Raw genomic sequence first — 11,585 nt, forward strand, 5'->3', positions numbered from 1 at the left:
GTGTGTTTGTTGTGTCTATATATATAGTACGTACAGTAGTGTGTATATATATATATATATATATATATATATATATATATATATTATCACATGGCAATTCACTCACTTTCTAATTTCTTTCTTTAGGTTATGTTATAAACCTGTCCATCACTAAATTAATTTTTATACAGTGAACATTACTGTCACACTCTAAAGTAAACAGGCTACAATTGCAATGAGAAAACAAGCACACGATGCATGTATTAATGACAGAGATATCTGTGTCACCTTAGCTACATAGTTTTACTTATTTGTGTAATTAGTTTTATAGTTTGTTTTTCAATATTATTAGGAGTAGCTTGCCTACCCACTGTAAGATATTCTTTTATCACAAGATTACATGCATCTCCAGTTGAGTATCTTTAGGATATGACAAGGTGGAAATGATATATAAAAGCAGTGTTCTCACCCACTGTAGGATATTCTTTTATCACAAGATTACTTGCATCTCCAGTTGAGTATCTTTAGGATATGACAAGGCGGAAATGATATATAAAAGCAGTGTTCTCTAACTTTTATTTTAATTTTCAGAAGTCGAGGAATGAATTTCTATCATTAATGCCATTTATTAAGAATTGAATATAAAAAGCATTGTGATAGAGTGAAGTGAGTGTAAGTAAACAAGTATTTCCAAAATTGGAAGAGGTAGGTGGTGCCGCTTTGTTTGATATGCTAAATATAGTGATATCTCAGAAAATTAAATAGATATATTTATAATCAGTTTTCCTGTGTTTGGCTTTTCAGTATGGAAGGAGGAGAATTGTTTTCTCGAATTCAGCAGCGGGCAGAAGGAGCTTTTACAGAAAGGGGTAAAGCACAGTTTTTCATGTCATTATAGTGATATATTTAGGAGCTACGATGACTTCAAGCATATCTTTAAAGGCAGACCTCTCAATGTCAACTAATTTGACCACTTTAAAATTTTGTTAGTAAAAACTGCATATAAGAATACTTTTTTTTGTTGTTTTTACATTCAAAGATCCTTTTAAAATAATATTTTGTTCTGTATTTCTTTTCAAGAAGTGTAGCAGAATGACATTGTTTTTTTAGTACAGTTGTATCGGAAGTCCTCCTGTTTTAACTGAGCTTTCTAACTTATGGAAATTCCATTTCACATAGGAAACCAAAATGATATTAATATAATCATAACAAAACTATGTTTGAGTTTGTATAGATTCATCAGAAAATATCTTGTACAAAATTTGTTCAGAAAAAATTCAAACTATAATGCATTTTATGTGTACAGCTTTTTTTCAATGTTACAGAAGAAGAATGTTTGGATTATACATTACATAAACAGAAAGGTATTAGAAATAACTATTTTTATCATGGTTTTAAGTGTTTGTGAACTTTTTCAATTATTTTGAAAGAGGCAGCAGGAATCATGAAAGAAATTTGTGAAGCCGTTGCACACCTCCACAGAATGAACATTGCTCATCGAGATCTAAAGGTATTACATAATGTTTGTATCTAAATATACTGGAATGTAAACCATAATATAATCATTTTAATATTTCATTAGAATTGAAGAAATATATAATTGGCTAGAAAGTTGGTAGTTGTGTTTAATGGTTTTGGTTATATGATATATAATTTAGCAATTACTCTAAACGGTCTTCAAAAGTGCAGATGGGGAAAGTAAGGGATACTAAATACTCTCAGTCCACTCAAGCAGTTTGTTTAGTAGCTGTGCATAGATGTTGGTTCATTGTACCTTGTCGTTTTGCTGTAGGCTTCAGTGTGTGAATACCCTCAAAGAGAAACTTGGCCAGTAGCGATAAGGGGGGGGGGTGATAAAATCTCCCCATCTCATTCAAGAATCAACATAAAGATAGTCGTATGGTTCGTGATATGATTTGTAAAACATTATCCAAGATCTTTTGTGCATAGCATCTCTAACTTCTCATTCTTCCTAAAGTAGATATGATTACAAAAAAGTGGAAGGTAAAGAAAGAACTCATCATAAGGAATAGGATCATAAACATTATTGGGGAAAATTTGTATAGTGTTTCTTTTTGAACATATTTTTCTTCTACTGTACAGCTTTATTTATATATGATTTGAGATAAAGATTTATTAAATATTTTTGTATTTGAGGAATCATAATTTTTTGCATAATGATACGGATTAATGCAAAAGTTGCAATGAATAATAAGTATTTAGTTATTAAATACTTTTGGAAATATTTTGTTAGAAATAAAAGCTTTTAAATTTGGTAATATTTGTTGGGATACATATACTAATGACTTGCAACATCAACCAAGATGTTTAAAATAAAGATTGTATTATAAAGTAAATGATTTGGCTTTAAGGAGGTGGAAATATATTTATTTTCTATGTTAACTTTCAGAGCCAAAAGAAGTAACTAGTTTTATTTTACTTAGCCTGAGAATCTTCTCTATTCTCAACCTGCACCAAGTGGAACTCTCAAACTTACAGATTTTGGTTTTGCTAAAGAAACAACAAACATAAACTGTCTTCAAACACCTTGTTATACCCCATACTATGTTGGTGAGTTATTGTTTTTAGTATGAATCAACTTATTTTACATAAAGATATTTAGAAGACTTTTCTAATGATGTGAAGTTTAAATTTAAATCTTCTAAGCATGAAATCCAATGTGCAAAATTTTGTGACATTGAAGGAGCTCAATTTTTTTATTTCTGAATCTTATAGTTTATAATTTTGTGTTTTATAGGTATTTCATTATGGATTTTTGTTTAATTTTTAATAGAATGACACTTCTTCTCCAATGGGCATAAATTGAGCATTTTTTTGCTATTTTGGATTCTAAGATGTGAATTGACAATTTTGTGACTTTTTTTTTTATATTCCTTAAAAGATATTGTTTTAGCTTCTCAGAGTCAATAAAACACTACTGTAAAGAAATATTTTCTCAAACTTTGCCACAGTTTTGGATTTTGTAACATAATTAACTATAAAAAGTAAGATTTTGGCTCGTAATAATCACTTTAATAATGCTTATTAGCATTTTAGTAGTCATGGTTAAATCTTGGCCCATATGGCAAAACTTTTAAGAATTAAAAAAGTATGAAAACAAAATTTTCAATTTATAAATTCTGTCTACTTCTGTTTAAAAAAGAAAAAAAAAGTATTGAAGGTGCAGCGTACAGCTGTCGTTTCTGTATTGATTTGTTAATGTATTGTTTTATAGCACCGGAAGTTCTTGGTCCAGAAAAATATGACAAGTCTTGTGACATGTGGTCCTTAGGAGTTATTATGTATATACTGTGAGTAAACTTGTAGTTTTTTAATAGTAGCATCAATATTACATATACAATAATAGAAATTGTTATGAAAACACACAAGCAAGATGCATACAAGTGTCACAAACAATGAGTCATCAAATCTAGATAGTGACTTTATTAACACTTGCCATGGGCAGGTCAAAGTGCACGTCACGAATTGTTAGAGAATTACATTAAGAATTTAATTAAACTTCTTTATTATTATTATATATGAATAAACTTGTCATCAAAACATAGTTTGAAAATCAAATTTTAAGTTTTTAATTTTATAAGGAAATATTTTAAAAAATCCTCTTCTCTAATTTCTTTACTATCCCTCTGAGAAGTACAGAATTTAACATAAATTATTCATTATAATATAGATATTACCCAGGCAGAGCATAATTTTTATAGCCTTGAATGCCATTTGTTTACAGAGCCACAAACTACAAAATTGGACCCCTTGCCATGCCCACCTGTCACATTCCATCTTTCACAAATTGCCACTAGTTCTCTCTGACATTTTATACTATATTATTTATGACCAACAGAAAGCCAGTTTTAATCTATCAGTTGACATATTATGTTGTTTTTTTATGGAGGGCATTGTCTATTTTGTCATTCTGTTTCAAATTTATTCTCGCAGAAATCAGATTTACGAGTTTAGCTGAATTTTTAAGGCATCTTATTGCATAATTAGGAAGCCAGAAAAATTATGATAGAATAATAACATGCAAAAAGAGACAATGTCCTATAACTGTGTTCTCGGGTACAATTTCTTCATGCAAGACTGGTGAATGGAGGTTAAGACTGACAGATGGTGTATCCCCACTGCAATACAAGTCCTACTTCCACAGTCACCTCCAAAATTCAAGGCACATTTTATACCCCACATTGTAGCCTGTACCCTGGGGATCCCATTCATTTATGCAGCACTTTTGATTTAACTTTTGTTTGGGATTGTTTTTTTTCTGTCAATTGTTGATAAAATTTAAGCCTGCTTTATATATATAAAGTAGGCTTAAGTTTTATCAACAATCGACAGAAAAAAAACAAGGTAAGTACTATTTTTCATGTTTGTTTATTTATTATTATAAATGTAACAAATTTAAAAATTAAACTTATTAGGTTACGTAAGTTGATGAAAAATAATAATTCTTCACAAAGTAAATCGACATGGTAACATGAGCTACACGTTTGCTGAGTCATTTACAACTTCTGAGGCAGGATTATTAGTTAGACATGGCTCGAAAGGCAATAAACCAATAATATTTAAGTAGAAACAGATGTTATAATGTTATGAGCTTTAAGGTATTTAGGATAAACAACTATAGTTCCTTGTAACAAGTTGCAGTCATACTAGAAAGAAAAGATTTAGATTTATTTCATATTTTTTATGGTCGAAAATATAAAGTTTTACTGAAAGAAAACATTTCATATTTATTTAGAAAATTTTAGAGATTATGCAAATGAAATTTGACAATTTTCAGATGGAGAAAAGTATTTTTAATCATAACATGAAAATCACTATGCACTCGGAGCAGTCAACAGTTTGATTTCATGTGTTCATGGAGAAATTTTTAGCAAAAGCACTTCATTAAACATTCTGATTTTTTTGTGTGTGTGTGTGTGTGTGTGTGTGTGTGTATATACGAATAACTCGTAAAAACTCAATTGACAAACCTCATAGCAAGAGTCTGTAATAATAGACATGTTTTGATGCAACTTGGTTTTCTAGGCTCTAGTTACACTACATTGATGCCTACCATGTCATGACCATGTTATTATGATAAACAAAGTGCATACCAACAGTCAGGAATATACAACTTCCAACTGCAGTAATATTAAAGTATGCATTTTACTGTATAACAGTAAAATTTAATATTGAAAGTCATGTAGGAATGATCTATGTATAGCTGTATTATCCCGATATTCTTGTTTGCATTCTTTTTGGCACTGCCATCCATATATCATTTTACATTTACAAAATGTTTTGTATTGTTTTGTGACATTTTTTTTTTTTCCCTGACTGAAAGTTGTATTCTATGAATGTGTGTGTAATAAAATTTAATATTCTGTGTATTTATTTTGTGCTTCTTCATTTTGTACATAATGCATGGGTTTGCTTCCTAAAAACACCAATTGTGTAGTGTACAAAGCATTTAATATTCTACATGTTACAGTCATCTAATGTTCATCTGTTATTAGCTGGTAATTCCTGTTACACCCTGTATTTAAAATTTTTAAAGGAACACAAGATTCCTATAAAAATGCTAACTTGAAGGCGCAATAACATCATTTACACTAGAATTATGATTTTTTTTTTTAAATTACTAATAGTTATGACTAAGCAATGACATCGTGCACTGCTCAGAAACACATAGTGGATTTAGATTTAAACTGATGTTAGTGATAAAGTAGTTGAAGAGTTATCTTGACTGAAAGAAGAAGAAAGATGAACAATCTGGTGGGTTGGTCATTTTCTGTTTTGGGGCTTGTTGGGTAGAGAAACAAATTAAAGTGAGGAGCAATCGTCTTTTATAGTAAAACTTTGTCACTGATTATTTTAGTGTGCATATTTGTATTATGCTTGTTGAGTACCTTGGTCATCCCTACATATAGAGTACAGAATCTATGATTAAGACACTGACACTAAATGCATAAGTGATAGTGCTAGTATTTTCTTGTCGTGGATCTAATGGATCATGTAAATAAGTAAAAGAAAATCATAACCAAGTTTGTTTGTTGTTGTTTTTTTTTTTTGTTTATTATTATTATTATTATATATATATATAAAGTTTTCCCACACTACACTAATGAAATGTTTTAATTTCCTGTAGTTTGTGGGAAAAAGTCTTAAAATCAGCATACTTAATACTAATTCAAAATAATATACTTTTCAAATTATTCACCTAGGTTTTAATATTTTTTTTTATTTCAGCATTTTAATTAAAATATTCAAAAAGTTGTTATATCTCTCAAAAACAAACATTACTCTTGAGATACAGTGCTCATATTTAAAAAATATTTCATGATCTTTCTTTTTACTGCAGTCATTGTATTGATTTTTTTATTTTAATAAAAACATTTTATCCCTCCCTCTCCCCATTTTGCAGGCTTTGTGGTTTTCCCCCTTTTTACAGCAACCATGGGTTGGCTATCTCTCCTGGAATGAAAAAGAGAATTCGAGCAGGGCAGTATGACTTTCCTTACCCTGAATGGAAGTGTGTTACACAAGATGGTAAGTATAAATTATTCCTTTATTCTTACCACTAACACTGAAAAGTGTGAACATTGTTGAAGCAACTATTGTATATTTACTTTACTGCAGCATTTATCAGCCTTTTTATACCAGGGGTCAGCTTGCTGCCTTCCAAAAGTGTCGTGCATCACTAAAATGCAAGTAGAATATTCATATGCAAATCATAATGGTGTTACATTCTGTCAGTTTTCATTTGTTTATTTTTGTGAAATCTCGCAGACCTACAAGGTGATTGTGACAGACAGACTCTGGTTTGGAAACATTGCTCTAGTGTGAAAATCCGTTTGTAGTAATGTAAAATGTTTCTTTAGAATTTGTGTAAAGAACCACTTAGTCTACTTTGTGAACAATAGCAGCGATTATTTAAAAATTTGTAAAAGCTAAACTGTGTTGGTATTCACCTTGCAATTGCAACAAAATGTATTTAATGTTTTAAAAGATTGATAATTTTTTTAACACATGATGGGGAAAAAAATTAATTTACAGTAAATCGTGTTTTAAAGCAGATGCTTTCACTCAAGAATAAAGTTTACCATGGCTGTTATTTTTAGTGCACCTAATGCATTGCAAGTTTGTAGGATTTCCCTTCAGTATCTTCCTGCAACCAACTTAAGTGCTAAACAATGTCCCTGAAGCTATTTACTGATGTCAAACTAATTAAAATTACATGCTTGAAGTTAAGGGTTTAGCTTTAGTTTTCATTGGCCCCTAAACTTTGTTTGGGAGATTTGTGTAAATACTTATCCATCCCCAGTGATGGGAAAATTTTAAGTTTGTCTTTCAACTTGAATTATTTCATGGACTCTAAAAAAATTACTTGTATTGCACTCTTGGTTTCACTCAGAGCCAAAGCTCCAAGCTACTTATACTGCCGACTGCAACAAGTAATTTCAGTCATATTAACCCTATCACTCCAGGTATCCTTTACTGCACGACACAAGGTTTTAGTGTCTTACATTCAAAATTTTATTATACTACTTCTTATACCAATTAGAATAGTAAAATCTTAGCCAATAATCCATATTTCAATAGTATACAAGTTTTAAGTTCTTAATTCTACAAGGAAATATTTAAAAAAATCCTAAATTTCCACTAGTGTGACCCATGTGACTCATTTTGTCTTAGCACATCATCATCCCTATTTATCCATCACCCCTTGAAAATGTACAACATTATACGTAAATTACTCTCTATAAAAATCATTATTGCTCAGAAAAACCATAATTTTTGTGGTCTTTACTTTTGTTTGCTTATAGAGCTATTGATTGGAAAATCAGACCCTCCTGTCACATCCTCTCTTTCACAATTCGTTGATAATTCTCTCTTATGTTTCATTATATATTACTTATAACCAATATAGATGAATGCTTGGACAGACACCACAATATATATATAAGATTTGGTGACAGGACATCCATATAATTCTCTGGGGAGGAGGAACACATTCTCTTTTTTTTATGAATTTGTGTTGCTTTTAAGTAATAATATATGCAGTTTTGTTTGGGGGGGATGTTCATAACTACTTCAAAATACGTTATTGGTTGTATTGCTCAAAATAACTTTTTTTTAAAAAAAAAAAAATACTGCACTTTGAAAATGATCTTGCATTATTGACTAAGTGTTTAGATTTAGGACTAATGTAACTAATTTTTTCTAAGCTTGCCCAAACCCATAAGAAACTATTGGTATCATGACTGAAAATATCGTTAACAAGATGTGCAACTAATTGACGATTCAGTGCATTCTAACTATAATTAGTGATAGTTTTTTTGTGTATTGATTTATAACTAAGTATTTCTAATCTTTTGTTTTTGTTCAAACAGAATAATTTTCATTATGTAATTTTTTCTCTTTTAAGTTGTATTATTTTTCAGCTATATAGTTAACTTTCTTTTAGTTACAAGATTTTGGGAATTACAGTTTTCACTTAAGCTGAATATTCCTGAAGTTGGTGTAACTGAAATAATAGATAGAAAAGATGAATTGATCATCCATGTAATATATTGTTTAATTGTCAGGTATTGGTGAAAAAGTAATTAACATTTCTCTGATGTCGGTAATTCCACTGTTAAAATTAATCAGTTGGTAATAAAATACTGCTACCTATTCGCCAAACTATTTCATTGTAATAAGGTATCTAAGAAAAGAAGAAAGAAAGTAAAAAAAAACAATAACAGGATGCAGACTTTAACAACTACATTAGTCAGATTAACTTTTTAATTTGATGAACAAGGAAAAAGTTAAAAATTCAGAAACAGTATTCTGATTAGCATTGCTGTTTCACCATTTATGATTAATTCAGGTGAAGACTTGTTTAATAATTTTTTATGTTTAGTATTTCATGCTAATGGTTCTATAAATAGTTTTGAAGTAGAAAGTATTTTAAATTTTAAGGATTTCATTAAATGACATTTCTCATATATTTGTTAATATAAATGTTTGGACTAACTTTGTTACCATTTGTTGTATCAGTGATACATTTAAGACTTGTAACACAAAAATCCAGGGTTTCCAATGTGGGTTTATGCTAAAATCAACCCCAAAACACAGTTTTGTTTGCTTACATATTTTTCTTTTATTTCAGCTTCAGAACCTTCTAACTAATTAGGTTGTATTGAACTTCATAGTATTGTTTTAAAGAGAACCTTGAAACAATATTTGAATAATTATGATATAACTTCTAATTTTTGGTAACTATATGTACTAAGAAATTGCTCAGTTGAGTGTTTTACACATTTAAAGTGACCATTTACATCCATCATTTCCTCCATTTAAAATTTTAATGATGGTTAGTTATTTCTTAGCCAACTTTTTACAGAATTTGTTTTATTTAGCAAAAGACTTGATACATGGCCTGCTAATGACTGACCCAGCTCAGAGGTTGACAATTGAGGAAGTTCTCAGCAATAAATGGATAGCTGTAAGTGTATGATCTGAATAAAATAAACCATGTGAAAGCAGTATTTCATTAAATAAATTTTTTTTATCATCAGGTTATGTATAAACCACTTTTATGAAAGTTTAGTAGAAAATATCTTATCTATAAACTAGCTGAAGTTCCATAAAAGTAAGAATTAAAAATGGAGAAAGAACAAAGGATGGTTATTTTGACTGTTTGCAAAAGTAAATACACTTCTTCACATTACTTTACATGTGTGTGTGTTGTTGGTTGTTTGTTTTGTTTTTTTGCATTTAATAACAGTAGGACGATTGACTTTGTTCTCTAGCTTAATGTACATTCTCATTTTCAAATATCGAGTTGGATGTTCTGAATTTGCACAAAAGTTTCACGTTGTATCATGTTATAATTTTTACATGAAATGACTGAACTCATATTATACATCTTTTTTATAATTTCAGTTTTTTTCTCTGACTTCTTTTCATTTGTACATTGTTAATTACACCAGTCTGATTATTTCTCAAATGGATTATTAATTCAAGTTCTGAGAATTTGTAACAAGAGGTGTCGCTAGGAGCTTAAAAGATTCGGGGCTCTGGTTCAGATGCAGAAATTTTTGGTATTTAAGTATGATATTAATCATGGTTTTCCATTTTTATTTTTCAAGACACCAACTGGGGATTAGGGACATGGGTCGCGTGTGCTAGTGCCTAGCGCCACCTCTGATTTGTAACAATTCAAAAGTGAATTATGGAGGTCAGTTAGTGTTTTACAATTTTGTCAGGTCACATCTCTATTCTATCCAAAAATGAGTTAAGTTTTTTATGTGCTGTTGACAGAAACAGTTCAAAGATAATATTTTTTATTAAATCCTGTTTTCAACTAACTTATGATTTTATTATGAGCCTAATATTTGAAATTAACTGTAATACTCTCTCTTATGCAGAAATACACAGAAGTGCCAATGACTCCATTATTTTCAGTGAAGGTACTGAAAGAAGAAGGTGATGTGTGGCCAGAGGTTCAGGTGGGTTTTATTTTTGATGTAGAAGAGTCAAAGATTATGTATAGCCAGAAGGTTATGTGGGTTTGATATTTCGCCGTGGCATAGTGGCTTGTAGAATGGCTTAGTTTTTCAAACAGTTAGCTCATTGCTCCATCATCTCTTGACTGTTCCGAGATCTAATTACACTTTTGGACTCGGGAGGTCAAACCCTTTCGATTGGTGTATTTGACCACGTTTAGGGTCTCATAGATTACTATAATTCTACCTTAAAGAATTTCAATTTGAGAGTGGGCTGGTAGAGATCCTAGTGAGTAATAAAATTGAATTGGGTATACAAACACCCCACACTTAGTACTGCTGTTGTACAAAAATATAGCTAATAAAAAGGAAAAATGGGTCTCTTAGATTAATTTACTCTAATTCTGCCTAAAATAATTTCAAGTGCCATGGCTGTTGAGGATTCCCACTTGTTGATGTAGCAGAATTAAAGATAATGTAAAGTCAGAAGGTTAAGTGGGTTTTATTAATTAAAGATAATGTAAAGTCAGAAGGTTAAGTGGGTTTTATTAATTAAAGATAATGTAAAGTCAGAAGGTTAAGTGGGTTTTATTAATTAAAGATAATGTAAAGTCAGAAGGTTAAGTGGGTTTTATTTTCTTATGTTTATAAGAATGAAGATGAAGTGTGGTTAAATACCTAGACAAGTTTTATTTTGTGTGTGTTGTAACAAATGTGCCTTCTGTTTTAGTGAACCCTTTTTTTTTGTCTTCTACAGGAGGAAATGACCCAAGCTCTAGCAACTATGAGAGTTGATTATGATGCAGTTCACCTAAAAAACTTGGAGAAATCCAATAATAAACTGCTGAACAAACGTAGAGGCCAAGCTCAAACAACAAAGTGACAAAATATTAAAAAAGAGGATTTGGTCTATTAACCACTTCTTCCAGTGGAATCCACTTTTATATTCACTGTATGTTACTATAACCCTGAAAGGCTTAGTGGTGATTGTAGGCCTAGTCATATATGGTAGAGTAGTCATGGCATGAAAACTTAAACTTGTCAAGACGTTTTGGAACAAAATCTTTTTTTTTTTCTTTTTTTTTTTTTTTTTTTTTTTTTTTTTTTTTAAAG

At 30.2% G+C, this 11,585-nt stretch overlaps 1 protein-coding gene across 1 annotated transcript in view; it reads left to right on the plus strand.

Moving 5' to 3' along the window:
- LOC106466784 (MAP kinase-activated protein kinase 2-like) overlaps window positions 1-11,575 on the plus strand; it is a 22,811-nt gene extending 11,236 nt beyond the window's left edge. Inside the window, exons 3-10 of the mRNA XM_013927087.2 lie at window positions 784-848; window positions 1,410-1,489; window positions 2,424-2,550; window positions 3,215-3,290; window positions 6,404-6,528; window positions 9,384-9,469; window positions 10,395-10,475; window positions 11,230-11,575. Of these exons, the coding sequence (XP_013782541.1) occupies window positions 784-848; window positions 1,410-1,489; window positions 2,424-2,550; window positions 3,215-3,290; window positions 6,404-6,528; window positions 9,384-9,469; window positions 10,395-10,475; window positions 11,230-11,355 (766 nt within the window). The 3' untranslated portion in view covers window positions 11,356-11,575. The remainder of the gene's footprint in view (window positions 1-783; window positions 849-1,409; window positions 1,490-2,423; window positions 2,551-3,214; window positions 3,291-6,403; window positions 6,529-9,383; window positions 9,470-10,394; window positions 10,476-11,229) is intronic.
- The last annotated feature ends 10 nt before the right edge of the window (window positions 11,576-11,585 follow it).

Source organism: Limulus polyphemus, unplaced genomic scaffold (genome assembly GCF_000517525.1).
Source record: "Limulus polyphemus unplaced genomic scaffold, Limulus_polyphemus-2.1.2 Scaffold2379, whole genome shotgun sequence".
NCBI lineage: Eukaryota > Metazoa > Arthropoda > Merostomata > Xiphosura > Limulidae > Limulus > Limulus polyphemus.